At 29.3% G+C, this 19,427-nt stretch overlaps 1 protein-coding gene across 1 annotated transcript; it reads right to left on the reverse strand.

The window, feature by feature from the left end:
- Positions 1 to 18,663: 18,663 nt before the first annotated feature.
- Positions 18,664 to 19,025, reverse strand: LOC124374573 (ketimine reductase mu-crystallin-like). Its single transcript, XM_046832768.1, has 2 exons — positions 18,941 to 19,025; positions 18,664 to 18,861 (listed from the first exon to the last, which is right to left on the reverse strand). The coding sequence occupies exons 1-2, from the start codon at positions 18,941 to 18,943 to the stop codon at positions 18,679 to 18,681; spliced, it is 186 nt and encodes a 61-aa protein (XP_046688724.1). The 5' UTR covers positions 18,944 to 19,025; the 3' UTR covers positions 18,664 to 18,678.
- Positions 19,026 to 19,427: the final 402 nt, after the last annotated feature.

The raw sequence follows: 19,427 nt of genomic DNA on the forward strand, positions 1-19,427 counted from the left end.
GGATAAATGTATTAAAATTAAAAAGAATATGTTAAAAAAGAATAGAAAGGACGTGTTTAGGAATTTTAAATGTTGTCTTATACAACTCCACTACTCCATACTCTAGGAACTTCTAAATCTGTATTTATAGAGTCTTCCGCTCCAGTAATATTTTGTAAATCGTTAGAATCTACATCAATTGTGCTGTTAACAACTTTTTTAGAATAATCTCTAATATTTTTATCTTCGTCTTCTGTCTCTAATGTAAAAAGAATATGATTCTGTATTGTTTAAAATTTTTACAGAGCTTTTTACTATTTTTAAACTGTATTTCTACGAGTTCTGGCTTATTATTTTAATCAAGAAGATTGTATAAACTTGCTCTTAAATTCTTAAAATCTGTCTCGGCATTACATTTGTATTAATTCTAAAATTTTTTATTATTTCGTTTCCTTCTTCTCGATTTTATCTTTTTCGCTTTGTAATATATGTTTAGTGCTCTATCCAATTTATTAAGAAAAAAATTTGGAAACGTGGATCGTGGAATCGGTAGAACGTGAACGTGGAACGTAGAACGCTGGAACGTGGAACGTAGAACGTGGAACCTAATACCTTTACTTATAATGTTAAAATCACGTTTTGCAATTAAACGTATTAAACACAAAAATTTTACTGTTCATGTTACGTTCTACGTTCCACGTTCCGCGTTCCACGTTCTACGTTCCACGTTCACGTTCTACGTTCACGTTCTACGTTCACGTTCCACGTTCCGCGTTCCACGTTCCAAATTTTTTTCTTAATAAATGGATAGAGCACTAACATTATTACAAAGCGAAAAAGATAAAATCGAAGAAGAAAGAAATAATAAAAATTTTAGAATTAATACAAAATGCCGAGACAGATTTTAAGAATTTAAGAGCAAGTTTATACAATCTTCTAGATGAAAATATAAGCCAGAACTCGTAGAAATACAGTTTAAAAATAGTAAAAGCTCTGTAAATATTTTAAACAATACAGAATCAGATTCTTTTACATTAGATACAGAAGACGAAGATAAAATATTAGAGATTATTAAAAAAGTTGTTAACAGCACAATTGATGTAGATTCTAACGATTTACAAAATATTTCTGGAGGAAGACTCTATAAAATACAGATTTAGAAGTTCTAAGTATGGTAGTGGATTAAGACAACATTTAAAATTCTAAACACGTCTTTCTATTCTTTTTAACATTTTTTTAATTTTAATACATTTATCCAATAAATACGAATCTTTCTTTATTTTTATTAGGAGTTGTTTTGATCTTGTCTAACTTTATTTTTAACTTGTAATTTAGATCAATTTTTCTATCTTTTATTTCTTTTTCTAACCAATAATTAGAAATATAACAATCTTCTACATTTTCGAATTTTAAGATATATCTTTCAGTTTTTCTATAAACTATTGTAGATAAAAGCAGTTATTTTTAATTCTAATCCTTCTTGTAAATCTTCTAATCTTTTACAATCCTTTACTTTTATGGTTCCAAGAATGTTATTCATTCTTAGATTTTGTACTTGATTTCTATCCTTCTTCTTTGTAAATAATATCTTCCTTATTTGTAAAAAGATCTAAAGCGTTTAGTGTTATAATTTTAGGAAAAGTATTGCCATTAAAAGAAGTTAAACCGTCTGTTTTTATTTCCATAATTGGTTTATCGATTGGATAGTAAATTATATTTAGATCGTTGTATGGAATTAAAATAAATCCTTCTTCCTTTAAATTTTCCTTGTTGTTGTACAATTCGATAAACTTATTTTTAAAAAGTCCTTTAACAAAATATACAGCTTTTTACCGTCTTTTTCTGCTAAAACTCCAACATAGCTAAATCTAGTCTTTCTATTAACTACAAATGCAGAGATTTTATAGTGTCCTTTAGTACTTAAATCCTTCCATTGTTTCGAAAATTGATCAACTAATTCGTTTTCGATTTCTCTAATTTGTTTATCTTTTTCCAAACTATCTTTATATTTTTTCCTGTTCTTCTTTTAAGTTTTCTAGATAGTTTCTTTTCCTAGTTTCCATATTTATTTCCTCCAATTCTTGTTCTCTTTTTTTAATACTTTTTAAAAATATAGAATTTATTGGATCAATTTTCTTAAATGTATTTGGAAATAATTTGTTTGTAATATTAAATCTCTTTCGACAGATGTGTGGAACAACATTTTTGGTGTTTATTAGTCCTAATTCTTCTAAATCGATCTCTTTTGGAATCGTCGAAAATAATGTATTAGACTTAGAAAAGTATGTTTTGCCTTCTTTTAAATAGCATTTATGTTTAATCTTTACCAAATTTTTGTCATCTTTGTCTTCTTTTACATAGATTAAGTTAACTGGTAAAAGATTAAAGCTAAATGCAGATATTATGTATGTAATTCAACTTGCTTCTTTCTTCTTTATCTGTTGGTAATTTGGATCTGTAATCCTGTTAATTTTTTCGTATTTTTATTTCCCCAATAAACATATTGTATAAATATCGTTAAAAACTATACAGCAACTGTTTTTTAATGCCTTCGTTAATTTTGTCCACATTTTCGATAAAGATACAGAATAAAATGGAGCATTCTTAAAATATCTTCTACTTTGTTTTAATAAGCTTATACAATCATCTAGCGGATCAAATTCTTTATCAGTTTGGACATTTTCGTTTACATAATTGTAAATAGTTGCTTCTAATCTCGTAATTCCATTATTTTTTGCTAACTCACAAGAGAATGTTTCTTTTAATCTTTTGTCGGGACAATTTGCAAAATTTACTATATGGTTACCTAATTGTTTATTAATTCCTGGACTCGTTATTTGGCAGATAAATTTATTATATATTTTTACCCTAGAATTAGAACTTAACCAAGTTAAACAATCTTTTCCAACAGTTTTGTCGTTATCTACAATAATTTTAGAGTTTATTTTTAATTTCTCCTTGTTTACAAAAATTATAGTTTTCTATTAAATAATCGGTTCATTTCTTGTTTATTTACAGATACCAGCAAAATCTTGTGTTATGTCTAAGTCTAGCAAATAATAGTGTTCTATTAGCTAATTGTTCTAGTATTTCTGGTAATTCTTCCAAGAGTGTTAATAATTTTACATCTGCTAACTCAATTTTATAAGGTATTGCAACTGGTTTTTTATATTTATTTGTTATGGTTTTTAAATCTTTATGTATAATTTGTTTAACTCCTTTTATTGTTATTGTATTAGAATCTAAAAAATTGTGGCAATTTTCGCTTTTACACCATGTTTTGCTAATGGAAATCTAGAAAATTTGCTTCTTAAGTAACTATTAAATGATCCACAAGCGTACTTTCTTTAACAATTTACCTTCTAAATCTGTAGAATCTGTTATTTTAACAATCATAATATTATCTGCAAAAAGGTTCTGTAATTCTTCTAAATTTGCTCATTCTTTGCCCACTTTCTGTATAGTTTATATCTCCAATATTTGTAATTAGATTATCGTTATGTAAATTTTCGTTTAAAAGCCATAGTCCAAATCTTTCGTTAGTTGGTTTAATTTTATTTCCTAAAAGTTCTGTTAAAGAATATTTTCCAGTAGTGCAGATTTTATTTTCAACTTCCATTTAAATAGCAAAAATTTTTAATTAGGATTTTTGTTTTTTCTAAAATATTTACTTAAAAAGCTCTAAATTTATTTTAAAATGTCTAGAAAGTAAAAGTAGTTGAAATCTTTTGCCTAAAATTTTAAACAAAAAAACACAAAGTTTTTCAGGGGAAATGTGCTATATTTAAGAGTTTTCGCAATAATTTTTGCAAAAAATGTGATTTCTTTTAAAGTAGTTGAAAAGTAGTATAGTAACCCTCCTTTCTTACCTATTTGAAATTACTGAAGCGATCAAAGTTGAAAAGAATTATGTTAGTTTGGCTAATAAAAAAAGAATTGTCGGTGTTCGACCTGGTATTGACAAAACATGATGTTGTTGTTAAAGAACAAATTTTAAAACCTCTAAAATTATCAGAAAACATCGATATTGTTGATTTACATGATCCGAATGTTAAAAATGCCTTAGATTTTAAAGGAAAAAGAATTAGCGGTGTTAGTAAAGGAATTAATCCATTTGATGTTGTTGTAATGATTCAATTAGAAGATCCTATTAAAATGTTTAATGAACTAAAACAAAATTATGAGAATCATAAACAGCATGTTAAAGATTTTACAACAGAAGTCTATGAAAAAACTTGATGAAAGAAGTAAAAGATCAGTAGACGATGTTGGTGAAATTAATGAAAAACTTACTAGATTTAAAGAGTCTTTTGATAAGTTTAGTTTAGATGCTACGAAAACTTTTGAGAATATTGGTCATAAATTTGTTGAATACAATGATTCTTATGCTGTCAAATTTCAAAAATTAGAAGAAAACTTTAATAAATTTAAAGAAGATGTTGTTATAAGTTTTAGAGCCATCGACATCAGATTTAATGGATTAGGCGGCTATGATGACAAAATTTCTCCTTTATAAATGGCGCTCATATATTGTGTGAGGTGTAAGGCAAAAACTGCAACAAATGATATAAAATATTACGCAAATATCAATGGAGTTAAAAGAATTTCTGGAAAATGTGCTGAATGTAACGCAAAAAAGAGCCAATTTATAAAAACTTGATTTGAAATTTTTTCTTAATAAATAGAGATGGCGGGACATTACAGTGCTTTCGATCTTTTTATAATGCAACACGAAAGAGATTTGAAAAAAGAACATTGGGATGATATTTCTCAAAAATATGAATTATCCGAAGATATGATGAAGATTATACGTAAACAAATTGAATTGGTATAACATTGCTAAATATCAAAATCTGTCCCCAGAGTTCATTCAGAAAACTATACATTATCAATTAAAAGATCATATGTCTGTTCTTTGTCTCTATCAACACTTGAGTATAAAATTTTTGGATGAAAATAAAGATACAGTTGATTGGAACAATATTATAGATAGCGGTTACTATCCTGTGCAAATTTTATTGAAATATGTGACCGAGATCGCAAAATTTAAGGAAGAGAATCCCGAATATGACGAAGTAGATCATTAAAAATGACTAAAAATTTATATCTTTTCTATATAAAACGTACATTAGATCGATGAAAAAATGATATCTTTTCTTATACATGATGTTTAAAATTTCTCTTATTAAATGGCGGGACTACAGAAAATATGCTAGTGATATTGAAAGGGCGGAGTTTAAAAATTTCTATCCAATTAGTAAACAACATTTGAATGAAACCGAATAAAAGAACTGAGTTTAATATTGATTTTGGAGAGATAACTTTTGCTCGTCTAAACTTCCAGTTTTATATTTCTGGAACTTTAACAAAAACAAGATGGTCAAGCATATCTTGGAACTGATAATGTTAGATTAATCGATAATTTTATACCGTTTTTTATTTTCTAAGATTGAAGTAAGAAAACACAATAAATTGATAGAAGAAGTCGAAAACTGTGGCCAATTAAGCACAATTAAAGGAACTATTTGTTATTCCAAAAGTGATGTATTTTCAAACAGTTTTGAATCAACTTTTAAATTTGGACAATTTGAAGCGGTCGGTGATTTTAGCACATTTCGGCTTAGGATTCTTTGAAAATGTAAATTTTCCAATCTATAAAAGGTGGATTTTACATTAGTTTCAAATAGGTAAGAAAGGAGGGTTACTATACTACTTTTTCAACTACTTTAAAAGAAATCACATTTTTTGCAAAAATTATTGCGAAAACTCTTAAATATAGCACATTTCCCCTGAAAACTTTGTGTTTTTTGTTTAAAATTTTAGGCAAAAGATTTCAACTACTTTTACTTTCTAGACATTTTTAAGTAAATTTAGAGCTTTTTAAGTAAATATTTTAGAAAAAACAAAAATCCTAATTAAAAATTTTTGCTATTTAAATGGAAGTTGAAAATAAAAATCTGCACTACTGGAAAATATTCTTTTAACAGAACTCTTAGGAAATAAAATAAAACCAACTAACGAACGATTTGGACTATGGCTTTTAAACGAAAATTTACATAACGATAATCTAATTACAAATATTGGAGATATAAACTATACAGAAAGTGGGCAAAGAATGAGCAAATTTAGAAGAATTACAGAACCTTTTTGCGATAATATTATGATTGTTAAAATAACAGATTCTACAGATTTAGAAGGTAAATTGTTAAAGAAAGACGCTTGTGGATCATTTAATAGTTACTTAAGAAGCAAATTTTCTAGATTTTTCCATTTTTAGCGGAAAAAATGGTGTTAAAAGCGAAATTGCCCACAATTTTTTAGATTCTAATACAATAACAATAAAAGGAGTTAAAACAAATTATACATAAAGATTTAAAAACCATAACAAATAAATATAAAAAACCAGTTGCAATACCTTATAAAATTGAGTTAGCAGATGTAAAATTATTAACACTCTTGGAAGAATTACCAGAAATACTAGAACAATTAGCTATAGAACACTATTATTTGCTAGACTTAGACATAACACAAGATTTTGCTGGTATCTGTAATAAACAAGAAATGACCGATTATTTAATAGAAAACTATAATTTTTGTAAACAAGGAGAAATTAAAAATAACTCTAAAATTATTGTAGATAACGACAAAACTGTTGGAAAAGATTGTTTAACTTGGTTAAGTTCTAATTCTAGGGTAAAAATATATAATAAATTTATCTGCCAAATAACGAGTCCAGGAATTAATAAACAATTAGGTAACCATATAGTAAATTTTGCAAATTGTCCCGACAAAAGATTAAAAGAAACATTCTCTTGTGAGTTAGCAAAAAAATAATGGAATTACGAGATTAGAAGCAACTATTTTACAATTATGTAAACGAAAATGTCCAAACTGATAAAGAATTTGATCCGCTAGATGATTGTATAAGCTTATTAAAAACAAAGTAGAAGATATTTTAAGAATGCTCCATTTTATTCTGTATCTTTATCGAAAATGTGGACAAAATTAACGAAGGCATTAAAAAACAGTTTGCTGTATAGTTTTTAACGATATTTTACAATATGTTTATTGGGGAAATAAAAATACGAAAAAATTAACAGGATTACAGATCAAATTACCAACAGATAAAGAAGAAAGAAGCAAGTTGATTACATACGTAATATATCTGCATTTAGCCTTAATCCTTTTACCAGTTAACTTAATCTATGTAAAAGAAGACAAAGATGACAAAAATTTGGTAAAGATTAAACATAAATGCTATTTAAAAGAAGGCAAAACATACTTTTCTAAGTCTAATACATTATTTTCGACGATTCCAAAAGAGATCGATTTAGAAGAATTAGGACTAATAAACACCAAAAATGTTGTTCCACACATCTGTCGAAAGAGATTTAATTATTACAATACAAATTATTTCCAAATACATTTAAGAAAATTGATCCAATAAATTCTATATTTTTAAAAAGTATTAAAAAAAGAGAACAAGAATTGGAGGAAATAAATATGGAAACTAGGAAAAGAAACTATCTAGAAAACTTAAAAGAAGAACAGGAAAAATATAAAGATAGTTTGGAAAAAGATAAAACAAATTAGGAGAAATCGAAAACGAATTAGTTGATCAATTTTCGAAACAATGGAAGGATTTAAGTACTAAAGGACACTATAAAATCTCTGCATTTGTAGTTAATAGAAAGACTAGATTTAGCTATGTTGGAGTTTTAGCAGAAAAAGACGGTAAAAAAGCTGTATATTTTGTTAAAGGACTTTTTAAAAATAAGTTTATCGAATTGTACAACAACAAGGAAAATTTAAAGGAAGAAGGATTTATTTTAATTCCATACAACGATCTAAATATAATTTACTATCCAATCGATAAACCAATTATGGAAATAAAAACAGACGGTTTAACTTCTTTTAATGGCAATACTTTTCCTAAAATTATAACACTAAACGCTTTAGATCTTTTTACAAATAAGGAAGATATTATTTACAAAGAAGAAGATAGAAATCAAGTACAAAATCTAAGAATGAATAACATTCTTGGAACCATAAAAAGTAAAGGATTGTAAAAGATTAGAAGATTTACAAGAAGGATTAGAATTAAAAATAACTGCTTTATCTACAATAGTTTATAGAAAAAACTGAAAGATATATCTTAAAATTCGAAAATGTAGAAGATTGTTATATTTCTAATTATTGGTTAGAAAAAGAAATAAAAGATAGAAAAATTGATCTAAATTACAAGTTAAAAATAAAGTTAGACAAGATCAAAACAACTCCTAATAAAAATAAAGAAAGATTTCGTATTTATTGGATAAATGTATTAAAATTAAAAAAATGTTAAAAAGAATAGAAAGACGTGTTTAGAATTTTAAATGTTGTCTTAATCCACTACCATACTTAGAACTTCTAAATCTGTATTTTATAGAGTCTTCCTCCAGAAATATTTTGTAAATCATTAGAATCTACATCAATTGTGCTGTTAACAACTTTTTTAATAATCTCTAATATTTTATCTTTCGTCTTCTGTATCTAAAGTAAAAGAATCTGATTCTGTATTGTTTAAAATATTTACAGAGCTTTTACTATTTTTAAACTGTATTTCTACGAGTTCTGGCTTATATTTTTCATCTAGAAGATTGTATAAACTTGCTCTTAAATTCTTAAAATCTGTCTCGGCATTTTGTATTAATTCTAAAATTTTATTATTTCTTTCTTCTTCGATTTTATCTTTTTCGCTTTGTAATAATGTTAGTGCTCTATCCATTTATTAAGAAAAAAAATTTGGAACGTGGAACGCGGAACGTGGAACGTGAACGTAGAACGTGAACGTGGAACGTAGAACGTGGAACGTAGAACGTGAACGTGGAACGTAGAACGTGGAACGTGGAACGTAGAACGTGGAACGTAGAACGTAGAACGTGAACGTGGAACGTAGAACGTGGTAACGTGGAACGTAGAACGTGGAACGCGGAACGTGGAACGTAGAACGTAACATGAACGTAAATTTTGTGTTTTACGTTTAATTTAACGTGATTTTACATGTAAAGGTTTAGGTTCCACGTTCTACGTTCCACGTTCCGCGTTCCACGTTCTACGTTCCACGTTCCACGTTCTACGTTCCACGTTCACGTTCTACGTTCTACGTTCCACGTTCTACGTTCCACGTTCACGTTCTACGTTCACGTTCCACGTTCCGCGTTCCACGTTCCAAATTTTTTTCTTAATAAATGGATAGAGCACTAACATTATTACAAAGCGAAAAAGATAAAATCGAAGAAGAAAGAAATAATAAAATTTTAGAATTAATACAAAATGCCCGAGACAGATTTTAAGAATTTAAGAGCAAGTTTATACAATCTTCTAGATGAAAAATATAAGCCAGAACTCGTAGAAATACAGTTTAAAAATAGTAAAAGCTCTGTAAATATTTTAAACAATACAGAATCAGATTCTTTTACATTAGATACAGAAGACGAAGATAAAATATTAGAGATTATTAAAAAAGTTGTTAACAGCACAATTGATGTAGATTCTAACGATTTACAAAATATTTCTGGAGGAAGACTCTATAAATACAGATTTAGAAGTTCTAAGTATGGTAGTGGATTAAGACAACATTTAAAATTCTAAACACGTCTTTCTATTCTTTTTTTAACATTTTTTTTAATTTTAATACATTTATCCAATAAATACGAATCTTTCTTTATTTTTATTAGGAGTTGTTTTGATCTTGTCTAACTTTATTTTTAACTTGTAATTTAGATCAAATTTTTCTATCTTTTATTTCTTTTTCTAACCAATAATTAGAAATATAACAATCTTCTACATTTTCGAATTTTAAGATATATCTTTCAGTTTTTCTATAAACTATTGTAGATAAAGCAGTTTATTTTTAATTCTAATCCTTCTTGTAAATCTTCTAATCTTTTACAATCCTTTACTTTTATGGTTCCAAGAATGTTATTCATTCTTAGATTTTGTACTTGATTTCTATCTTCTTCTTTGTAAATAATATCTTCCTTATTTGTAAAAAGATCTAAAGCGTTTTAGTGTTATAATTTTAGGAAAAGTATTGCCATTAAAAGAAGTTAAACCGTCCTGTTTTTATTTCCATAATTGGTTTATCGATTGGATAGTAAATTATATTTAGATCGTTGTATGGAATTAAAATAAATCCTTCTTCCTTTAAATTTTTCTTGTTGTTGTACAATTCGATAAACTTATTTTTAAAAAGTCCTTTAACAAAATATACAGCTTTTTTACCGTCTTTTTCTGCTAAAACTCCAACATAGCTAAATCTAGTCTTTCTATTAACTACAAATGCAGAGATTTTATAGTGTCCTTTAGTACTTAAATCCTTCCATTGTTTCGAAAATTGATCAACTAATTCGTTTTTTCGATTCTCTAATTTGTTTATCTTTTTCCAAACTATCTTTATATTTTTCCTGTTCTTCTTTTAAGTTTTCTAGATAGTTTCTTTTCCTAGTTTCCATATTTATTTCCTCCAATTCTTGTTCTCTTTTTTTAATAACTTTTTAAAAATATAGAATTTATTGGATCAATTTTTCTTAAATGTATTTGGAAATAATTTGTTTTGTAATATTAAATCTCTTTCGACAGATGTGTGGAACAACATTTTTGGTGTTTATTAGTCCTAATTCTTCTAAATCGATCTCTTTTGGAATCGTCGAAAATAATGTATTAGACTTAGAAAAAGTATGTTTTGCCTTCTTTTAAATAGCATTTATGTTTAATCTTTACCAAATTTTTGTCATCTTTGTCTTCTTTTACATAGATTAAGTTAACTGGTAAAAGATTAAAGCTAAATGCAGATATTATGTATGTAATCAACTTGCTTCTTTCTTCTTTATCTGTTGGTAATTTGATCTGTAATCCTGTTAATTTTTTCGTATTTTTATTTCCCCAATAAACATATTGTAAAAATATCGTTAAAAACTATACAGCAACTGTTTTTTAATGCCTTCGTTAATTTTGTCCACATTTTCGATAAAGATACAGAATAAAATGGAGCATTCTTAAAATATCTTCTACTTTGTTTTAATAAGCTTATACAATCAATCTTAGCGGATCATCAAATTCTTTATCAGTTTGGACATTTCGTTTACATAATTGTAAATAGTTGCTTCTAATCTCGTAATTCCATTATTTTTTGCTAACTCACAAGAGAATGTTTCTTTTAATCTTTTGTCGGGACAATTTGCAAAATTTACTATATGGTTACCTAATTGTTTATTAATTCCTGGACTCGTTATTTGGCAGATAAATTTATTATATATTTTTACCCTAGAATTAGAACTTAACCAAGTTAAACAATCTTTTCCAACAGTTTTGTCGTTATCTACAATAATTTTAGAGTTATTTTTAATTTCTCCTTGTTTACAAAAATTATAGTTTTCTATTAAATAATCGGGTCATTTCTTGTTTATTACAGATACCAGCAAAATCTTGTGTTATGTCTAAGTCTAGCAAATAATAGTGTTCTATAGCTAATTGTTCTAGTATTTCTGGTAATTCTTCCAAGAGTGTTAATAATTTTACATCTGCTAACTCAATTTTATAAGGTATTGCAACTGGTTTTTTATATATTTATTTGTTATGGGTTTTTAAATCTTTATGTATAATTTGTTTAACTCCTTTTATTGTTATTGTATTAGAATCTAAAAATTGTGGCAATTTCGCTTTTACACCATGTTTTGCTAATGGAAATCTAGAAAATTTGCTTCTTAAGTAACTATTAAATGATCCACAAGCGTCTTTCTTTAAACAATTTACCTTCTAAATCTGTAGAATCTGTTATTTTAACAATCATAATATTATCGCAAAAAGGTTCTGTAATTCTTCTAAATTTGCTCATTCTTTGCCCACTTTCTGTATAGTTTATTATATCTCCAATATTTGTAATTAGATTATCGTTATGTAAATTTTCGTTTAAAAGCCATAGTCCAAATCGTTCGTTAGTTGGTTTTATTTTATTTCCTAAGAGTTTCTGTTAAAGAATATTTTCCAGTAGTGCAGATTTTATTTTTCAACTTCCATTTAAATAGCAAAAATTTTTAATTAGGATTTTTTGTTTTTTCTAAAATATTTACTTAAAAAGCTCTAAATTTACTTAAAAATGTCTAGAAAGTAAAAGTAGTTGAAATCTTTTGCCTAAAATTTTAAACAAAAAACACAAAGTTTTCAGGGGAAATGTGCTATATTTAAGAGGTTTTCGCAATAATTTTTGCAAAAAATGTGATTTCTTTTTAAAGTAGTTGAAAAGTAGTATAGTAACCCTCCTTTCTTACCTATTTGACAAATATTTCTAGTTCAAAGAAACGATATAATTATCAATATGGATTTTCAAAATGCTGTTACAAAACGCGATTTGTTATGTGGTTGTGGTTTCTGAGTAGAAACTTTTATCATATGACGTGATTAAGAAACGATATTAAAGAAATTCAGTAAAAATCGTCTTATTTTCTGTTGAAGCGAATGTTTAGCAAATTTCATTATTTCCGTTTATAGATTTTTCATTGAGATTTCTGGATTTTTTCATTAAAACAGCTTATAAATTAGAAGCCTACAATGAACAGTAAAACAGCTATAGATTCGGTTAATTTTTCATTCGTGAGTTACAGATTAGTTTATTGTCCTTTAAACAGTATTTTACGTTGATTTTCTGACTGTCCCAAAAGTGAGCTAGAACCCTCACATTCATATCTACTAAATGTTATATTCTGAATTTTAAATTACACAAATTTAGTACTTTGGTAATGTGTGTTGTGGGGTTCAGTAATCAAGTTTTGTGCTTGATGTGAAATCTTGATGTCGGATACCAAAGTTAAAGGTACATAAAAGATGTTAGGTATTAATTAAATCTATTCCAATTTCTTATAGTTTTAACTTATTATCAAAATAATATTTAACCCTTTCGATCCCAACGTCCTATTTTTAGGACGTCCCATGAAATCGCGTACGATCCCAACGTCCTATTTTTAGGACGTCACGTGAAATTGCGTATGATCCCGACGTCCTATTTTAGGGACGTTCGGAAAAAAATATTTTTCGAATATAATAAATTGCAGTATAACTACAATTATTATATCAGAGTACTCGTAATGAACCGGCCTACAAAGTTACAGTAACTATTGATACTTTTTATTCGATGCTGTCGACGATGTTTTAGTTTGATTTAGATGGCCGTGGCTGTTTGGCGGCAAAGACCGCGCCAGCTCTCATCGCTGTCAGTCATCTGCTGTTTGTTGTGTTTACAAACGCCTTTGCTGCATTGTTCAGTGTTTACTTTGTGTTTATAAACCTTTTCGTGAGCAACTTGAGTGAAATAAAATGAAACGGGCACATTCACCACTAAGTGATAACACTATAGGACGTTTAATAAACCGAAGAGGAAGAAAACTATTGTAGTTGAAGAACCTAGTTTGGGCTGGCTCTGACAATGAAATAGTAAGTAGTTCTTCAGTAGATGATACTGATAATGATCCAACATTTGATCCTGATCAACCTGGACCATCAACCAGGACAGTTTCGTCTAAATGTGAGTAGGCCTAGAATTGTATCACATGAGGAGTCAGACAGTGACAGTAGCGACTCTGTTCAAAGTAGGCCTAATGTACGGCAAACCTCGGGGAAGACCCCCTGGACCTATGCCTACTAATGATAGCTCGACCGATGAATCGAGTGGTGAAAATGAACAAGGATGGGTGGATGTAAATGAAGAGAATGATAGGGGTTTATCTGCATCCATTTTCTTTCTTAGAACTGCCTGGAGTTAGACATTGCCCTCGTATAAATTCCCCAGTCATTGAATATTTTAGATTATTTTTTCACAGTATCACTACTGGAAATGTTTTCTAAATATACCAACATGTATGCTGAAAGAGTTATTACAGCATACAATTCAAGCAAGGGGCCAAATGACAGTATTCGAACATGGCAACGTGTGACACCTGCAGAAATACAGGCATTCATTTGTGTCCTGATCAACCATGGGTCTGAATCACAAGCCTACCATTGCAAGCTATTGGTGGGACATCCTCCAGTCAGTCTACTGAATGGTTTAGGAGAATGTTCAGCCGAAATCTATTTCAAGACATACTGGCTTATTTACATATGGTGGACACAAGAAACCTTCCAAAACCGAAGGAACCAGATTATGATCCTTGTGCTCGTGTAAAACCTCTCATAGACCACATGAATCAAATTTCTAAGCGTCATTACACTCCCAACAAATTTCTGTCTATTGATGAGAGTATAATACCTACCAAATGCCACAATCCTCTGATGCAGTATATGCCAAAAAAAACACCACAGATTTGGTGTCAAGTTGTGGTTGCTGTGTGATGCAGTAACACACTATTGTGTCCATTTTTTGGTCTACAAGGGAGCCAAAAATACAGAAAGACAACAGGTAAAAGAAACGGGTCTTGGTTACAATGTTGTCACTAAACTTCTCGACGTTGGAGGGTGTTTGTGGAAAGGTTTCCATTTATTTGTGGACAATTTTTTTACCTCCATTAGACTAGCTAAATCTTTGTATGAAAAGTTTACACATATTACAGGTACAATCCGAATGAATAGGAAAGGGATTCCTCTAGAAATGAAAGAAAATTATACAATTGGCCAGAGAAAATATATAAAATAAAAAATAAAATGCTGTTGCTAGGAGTTACAGACAGAGAAAACTCAGAAAAAAACCTGTTCTATTGCTGTCAACCGATGCAAAGGCTGGAGAACAACAACAATCAAAAAAAAGGGGAAACAAAATCTACATAACTAGTAAACCCAAAGTAATCAGAGATTACAACAAGTACCATGGGTGGAGTTGACAGCCATGACCCAGATGTTGCTTCAATACATGGGTGACTGTAAGTCAGCAAAATTTTGGAAAAAAATTACCCTCAATGTGTTATCTAGGATGATTCTAAACTCCTATATTTTGTACAAGGAAAACACCATCAATCCAATGTCTAGACTTAAATTTACAGTCACCTTAGTACATAGTTTGTCAGAAGAATGGTTTGATGTCAAAGAACAAAGACCCGCGATTGCTGCAGACTTCAATAACATTGTTCAAGAAGAACAAGGTGGAGGGGACGCCGATCAATTATCCATCTATTTTGAAAAAATTCCTGATAAAAAAGCAAAAAAATTGCTGTGTGGTGTAGTGCAGCCAGTACCAGTGGGGGTGGTAAAAGGAAAAGTCAAGTTACACTTGCAGGAAATGTAAGAAAGGCCTACACACAAAATGCTTCCCCTTCCATAAGTGTTAGTGTATACACACCACAAAAACGTTTTTATAAAAAATAAGTGTTATAAAACATTATATAAAATTCAAAAATCAAATTAGACTTTATTTGGTGTTACAGTTTAATAAATTTTAACTGTAGTATAATAACTTTATATGTTTTAGTACTTTTTAAACCAGTTTTTTGCATTGTTCTGCCAACGGAACCAAAAAGTGTGTGATTACATCTTATTTTCTTTTGATATTATCTCAGCTATTTATAAATATATTTCAATGAAAACTTGGGTTCTACTTCATTTATATGTGTGCCAATAGAAAAACGTATTGTTTTTGACCTAGGAATTTTTTGAGGCTACTCCTTACCGTTGGAATAATGCAAAATTTAGGAAAATTATTATTTTTTTGGTAAGTAACAAAATTTTTTTTACAAAAAAATTTTTGTGCATGATTACAAAAGTTTTGTTTAATGCATGCAATAGAGTGTACTTTGGGAAGTAAAAACAATGAAAACTACATGAATTTTCATTCAATAAATAAAAATTCTATGCAATTTTTAGCTAACGTCTACATTTCTAGTAAAATGTGGCTGGGACTGGTGCAGATACCTCAGCGCCAAGAGCTGGGAATCTGGCAGATCCCCACACAAAAATCTTGGGATCGAAAGGGTTAATACTTATTAAATATTTAAATCTAAATGACTTACTTTTGTTTGATATTCTATAACACACTTGGACTATTCTATTATAAAATCTTTAATTAAAATAATCAAACTACCACTCTTCGATCTAAACAATTCTCTTTCAATGGATTCTAAGCATTAATCTCAAGAAACTAGTTTTCTTATTCTTAGCAGAAATATTATAGCTACTTTTGTTAGCCAGTTTTTCACTGCCCAAATTGAATGACCATCTAAATTATATGATGGCCCTTTCAAATTTTACCTTCTAAATTACAACTGTCACAGTCATAATCCTTCCAGCTATGATTTTACTACGTCACGGTTCTTTCCACATCTTTACAGTTATTCACCCCTTAATTATATCCATTAAATTAAACTTATCTGAATTAAATAAAATGTTTATTTGTTGTTTAACTAAACATATACTGAAGTAATGTTTCAGTTATACGTTGCCAGATTATGCGGAAAAGTCCATAAGGAAACAAGAGTGTATTGAATAATGTTGCACTGTGAAATAATCTGTGTACTTTCTGTTTCTTGATTAGAGGGACAGATTTGCTAACTTGTGATCACAAATGAAGAAAAACATTTGATTGTGTTCAGGTACACTAGGACGATTCTTCACATATTTGAATGACAAATGGGGGTTTCAAGTTTCATCAATACGAATTGATTTGTATAAATTTTGAATAGTAAACTGGGCAGAAATTAGGTTCATGGTCTTTTTTTGCACAAATAATCAAGTCCGCAAGATCAGTCCATCAATACTGAAGACAAAAACTTGAAATGGCGATGGATTGGCCCTAGTCCTTAAAGGGTTTAAACAAAATATTTAATTTTGAATTATCGTTAAATACAATTGAAACTATAGGAACCCAACGTAGATCTTCCAGAACTTTCCTAGAACATCGAAAACGGTGTATGAAATACAATATTTAATGTATAATTATAATGAATTATTTATTGCTATTAGTCAAAGAACATAAAATAGACAATGCCCAATATTACATTAGAAAGTGAATGTGTACTCGGATGTAACAAAATCCATCAAGAAAATAAAGAATAAAGAATATTCTGTACAGCTGCCAATTATGCATGTTTTATCTTAGTTAAAACTAAGAGGAGAGTCATGTATTAATAGACCTAACTCAGAATGTTCAGTCAAAGCGAGACTGTGCTGTGGTTTGTCTAATTCGTCCTTCCCTCTTGTAAAATGCTATGTTGGATTTCTTGCCTGGCTATGTGAGTTTATATTTTTGAAATCTAAAGAAATAGTTAACAGTTATATTAGTACATGCATTTTTTGCAGGAATAAAGTTCAGATTATTAACTGCCCTGTTGTTTTATATCAGAATTACTATCTCTCTACAAGTAATTACTTTGATAACCTCTATTTGAGATTTAACCTCTCTATATTGATATTTGGCAAATTAGTAGTAATATGTTCTACACCAGGGCTATAGATGATTTTGAATCTAACAACTGTGTTGTACTACTATACGAAGAAGCAGCACCTATAAATTATTCTTGAATTATTTCTGGCCTATTCCTGCTACACCATACAGGGTGTAAATTCAGTCCTAATATGCCTGGATATATTCCAAACGGATTGAGATATCGATGTACAAACTTCACCATACCTATTAAAATACTTCTTTGGGACTTTTTGAAGGATAAGAATAATTCACACCCCCCTTTTTCAAATGGGGGTAACTTTTGCATTTTTCAAATGCCCTATCTTGTGACATATTATTTGAAAGCTGACTTCAAAAGAAACACAATGACATGACAAAACATCTACTAAGATCCTAGCAAAAGTTAAAGGCAAATAATCCCTTACATTGTAATGCCACGTAGAAAAAGACAACCTCTTACCAAAAACTATAAACACCAGAAACATTACATACTATGTAAAGGGATACGCTGGGTCCCGCAAAATCTTACTAAACGATATCACACATACACTGTGTTAATATGCGCAAATTGGCATTGTTCCTACAGATTATTTTTTGGCGTCAGTTGCCCATAACTTTAACTAGAAACGGTGTAGAGGTGTTTTCTTAGTGTCACTGTGTTTCTATTGAAATAAACCTTTAATATAACATGTCACAAGATATGGGTTTCAGTTTGAAAATATTAAGTTTACCCCCTTCTACCTCCCTTTGAAAAGGAGCTTTAATTTTTCTTACCCTAAAAAAATCCAAAAAAAGTAATTTAATAAAGTATGGTGAAGGTTGTGGATTGATATCTCAATCCCTTTGGAATATTATCCAGGCGTATAAGGACTTAATGTACAACATTAGAGATAAGGGATTGTTTGCCCATAACTTTTGCTAGGATCGTCGTAGAGATGTCTTTTTCATATCATTGTGTTTATTTTGAATTTACCTTTCAAATGGACATGTCACAAGATAGGGGTTGCAAATTGAAAATTTAAAGTGAACCTCCCTTTGAAAGAAAAGTGGGGTGAAATATTTGTAACCTCAAAAAAGTCCAACAAATTATTTTAATAGGTATGATGAAGATTTTTATATCAATATCTTAAACCTTTTTGGAATATATCCAGGTGTATCAAGACTTAACTTACACCCTGTATAATAGTACTGTACACTGTTATAACAGTTAAGCAGTAGGAGTAGAACTGCCAGTAAACATGGTTAACATTGTGCACTATAGCTGGTACAAGATGTTATCTTAGTATGGTTTCAATGCTACATCTGTTAGTAAAGAATGGAATAACAACAATAAGTTAAACACACAATTTTACCTCTGAAAATTGAAATAAATGTTGCATAGCTAAGGCGTGGCTTTTTCCTTGCACCCCAGCTCCCAGGATTGCCAACACCTTCTTCTCACCCTTGTACATGTGTTTGGTGGCCACAGCAGATGCCGCGGCAGTTCTCCAAGCTGTGATTTCATTAGCCTCCAGCATCTACCGAGCAGAAAAATTTGCGGTAAGTAACACAAACAATAAAAGGAACTAAAATATGATACGAAGAATATTAACTTACCATTTTCACTCTGCCTGTTTCAGAATCCAAAAGAGTAATTAGACCATTTATGGATGGCAAACCTCTTTCTATGTTCTTCGGGAAAGAAGATTACAACTTTAAAGCCAAATATATTTTGTGAGCCGCAGAATGAGGGCATGCATAACATCACACTGGAAAAATCAACAGAATATAACCGTCAATAGAAAAATTTGGGGAAGAAATAAAACAAAGCACAAAATATAAATAAATAAATCAGAAATTAGAACAAATTACCGATCCACAATTGTTTATCACTGTTAAAACACAGAACTTGTAGGGTGATGACTTAACTTCATGAGTTTTTAATAAACTCCCATCTAGTTAGAAACAATTGTTACTAAAACCTTTCCAGTTGTGAGATTGGTTTTGGCCTTTACAAGGCAGGCTTCATCTATCTTTCACCATTCCTTATTCAACATTTTAATTTCATGAGTACAATGATGGAACCACTTCTATCTCTTATCAG

This window comes from Homalodisca vitripennis, unplaced genomic scaffold (assembly GCF_021130785.1).
Source record: "Homalodisca vitripennis isolate AUS2020 unplaced genomic scaffold, UT_GWSS_2.1 ScUCBcl_9123;HRSCAF=17509, whole genome shotgun sequence".
Lineage (NCBI taxonomy): Eukaryota > Metazoa > Arthropoda > Insecta > Hemiptera > Cicadellidae > Homalodisca > Homalodisca vitripennis.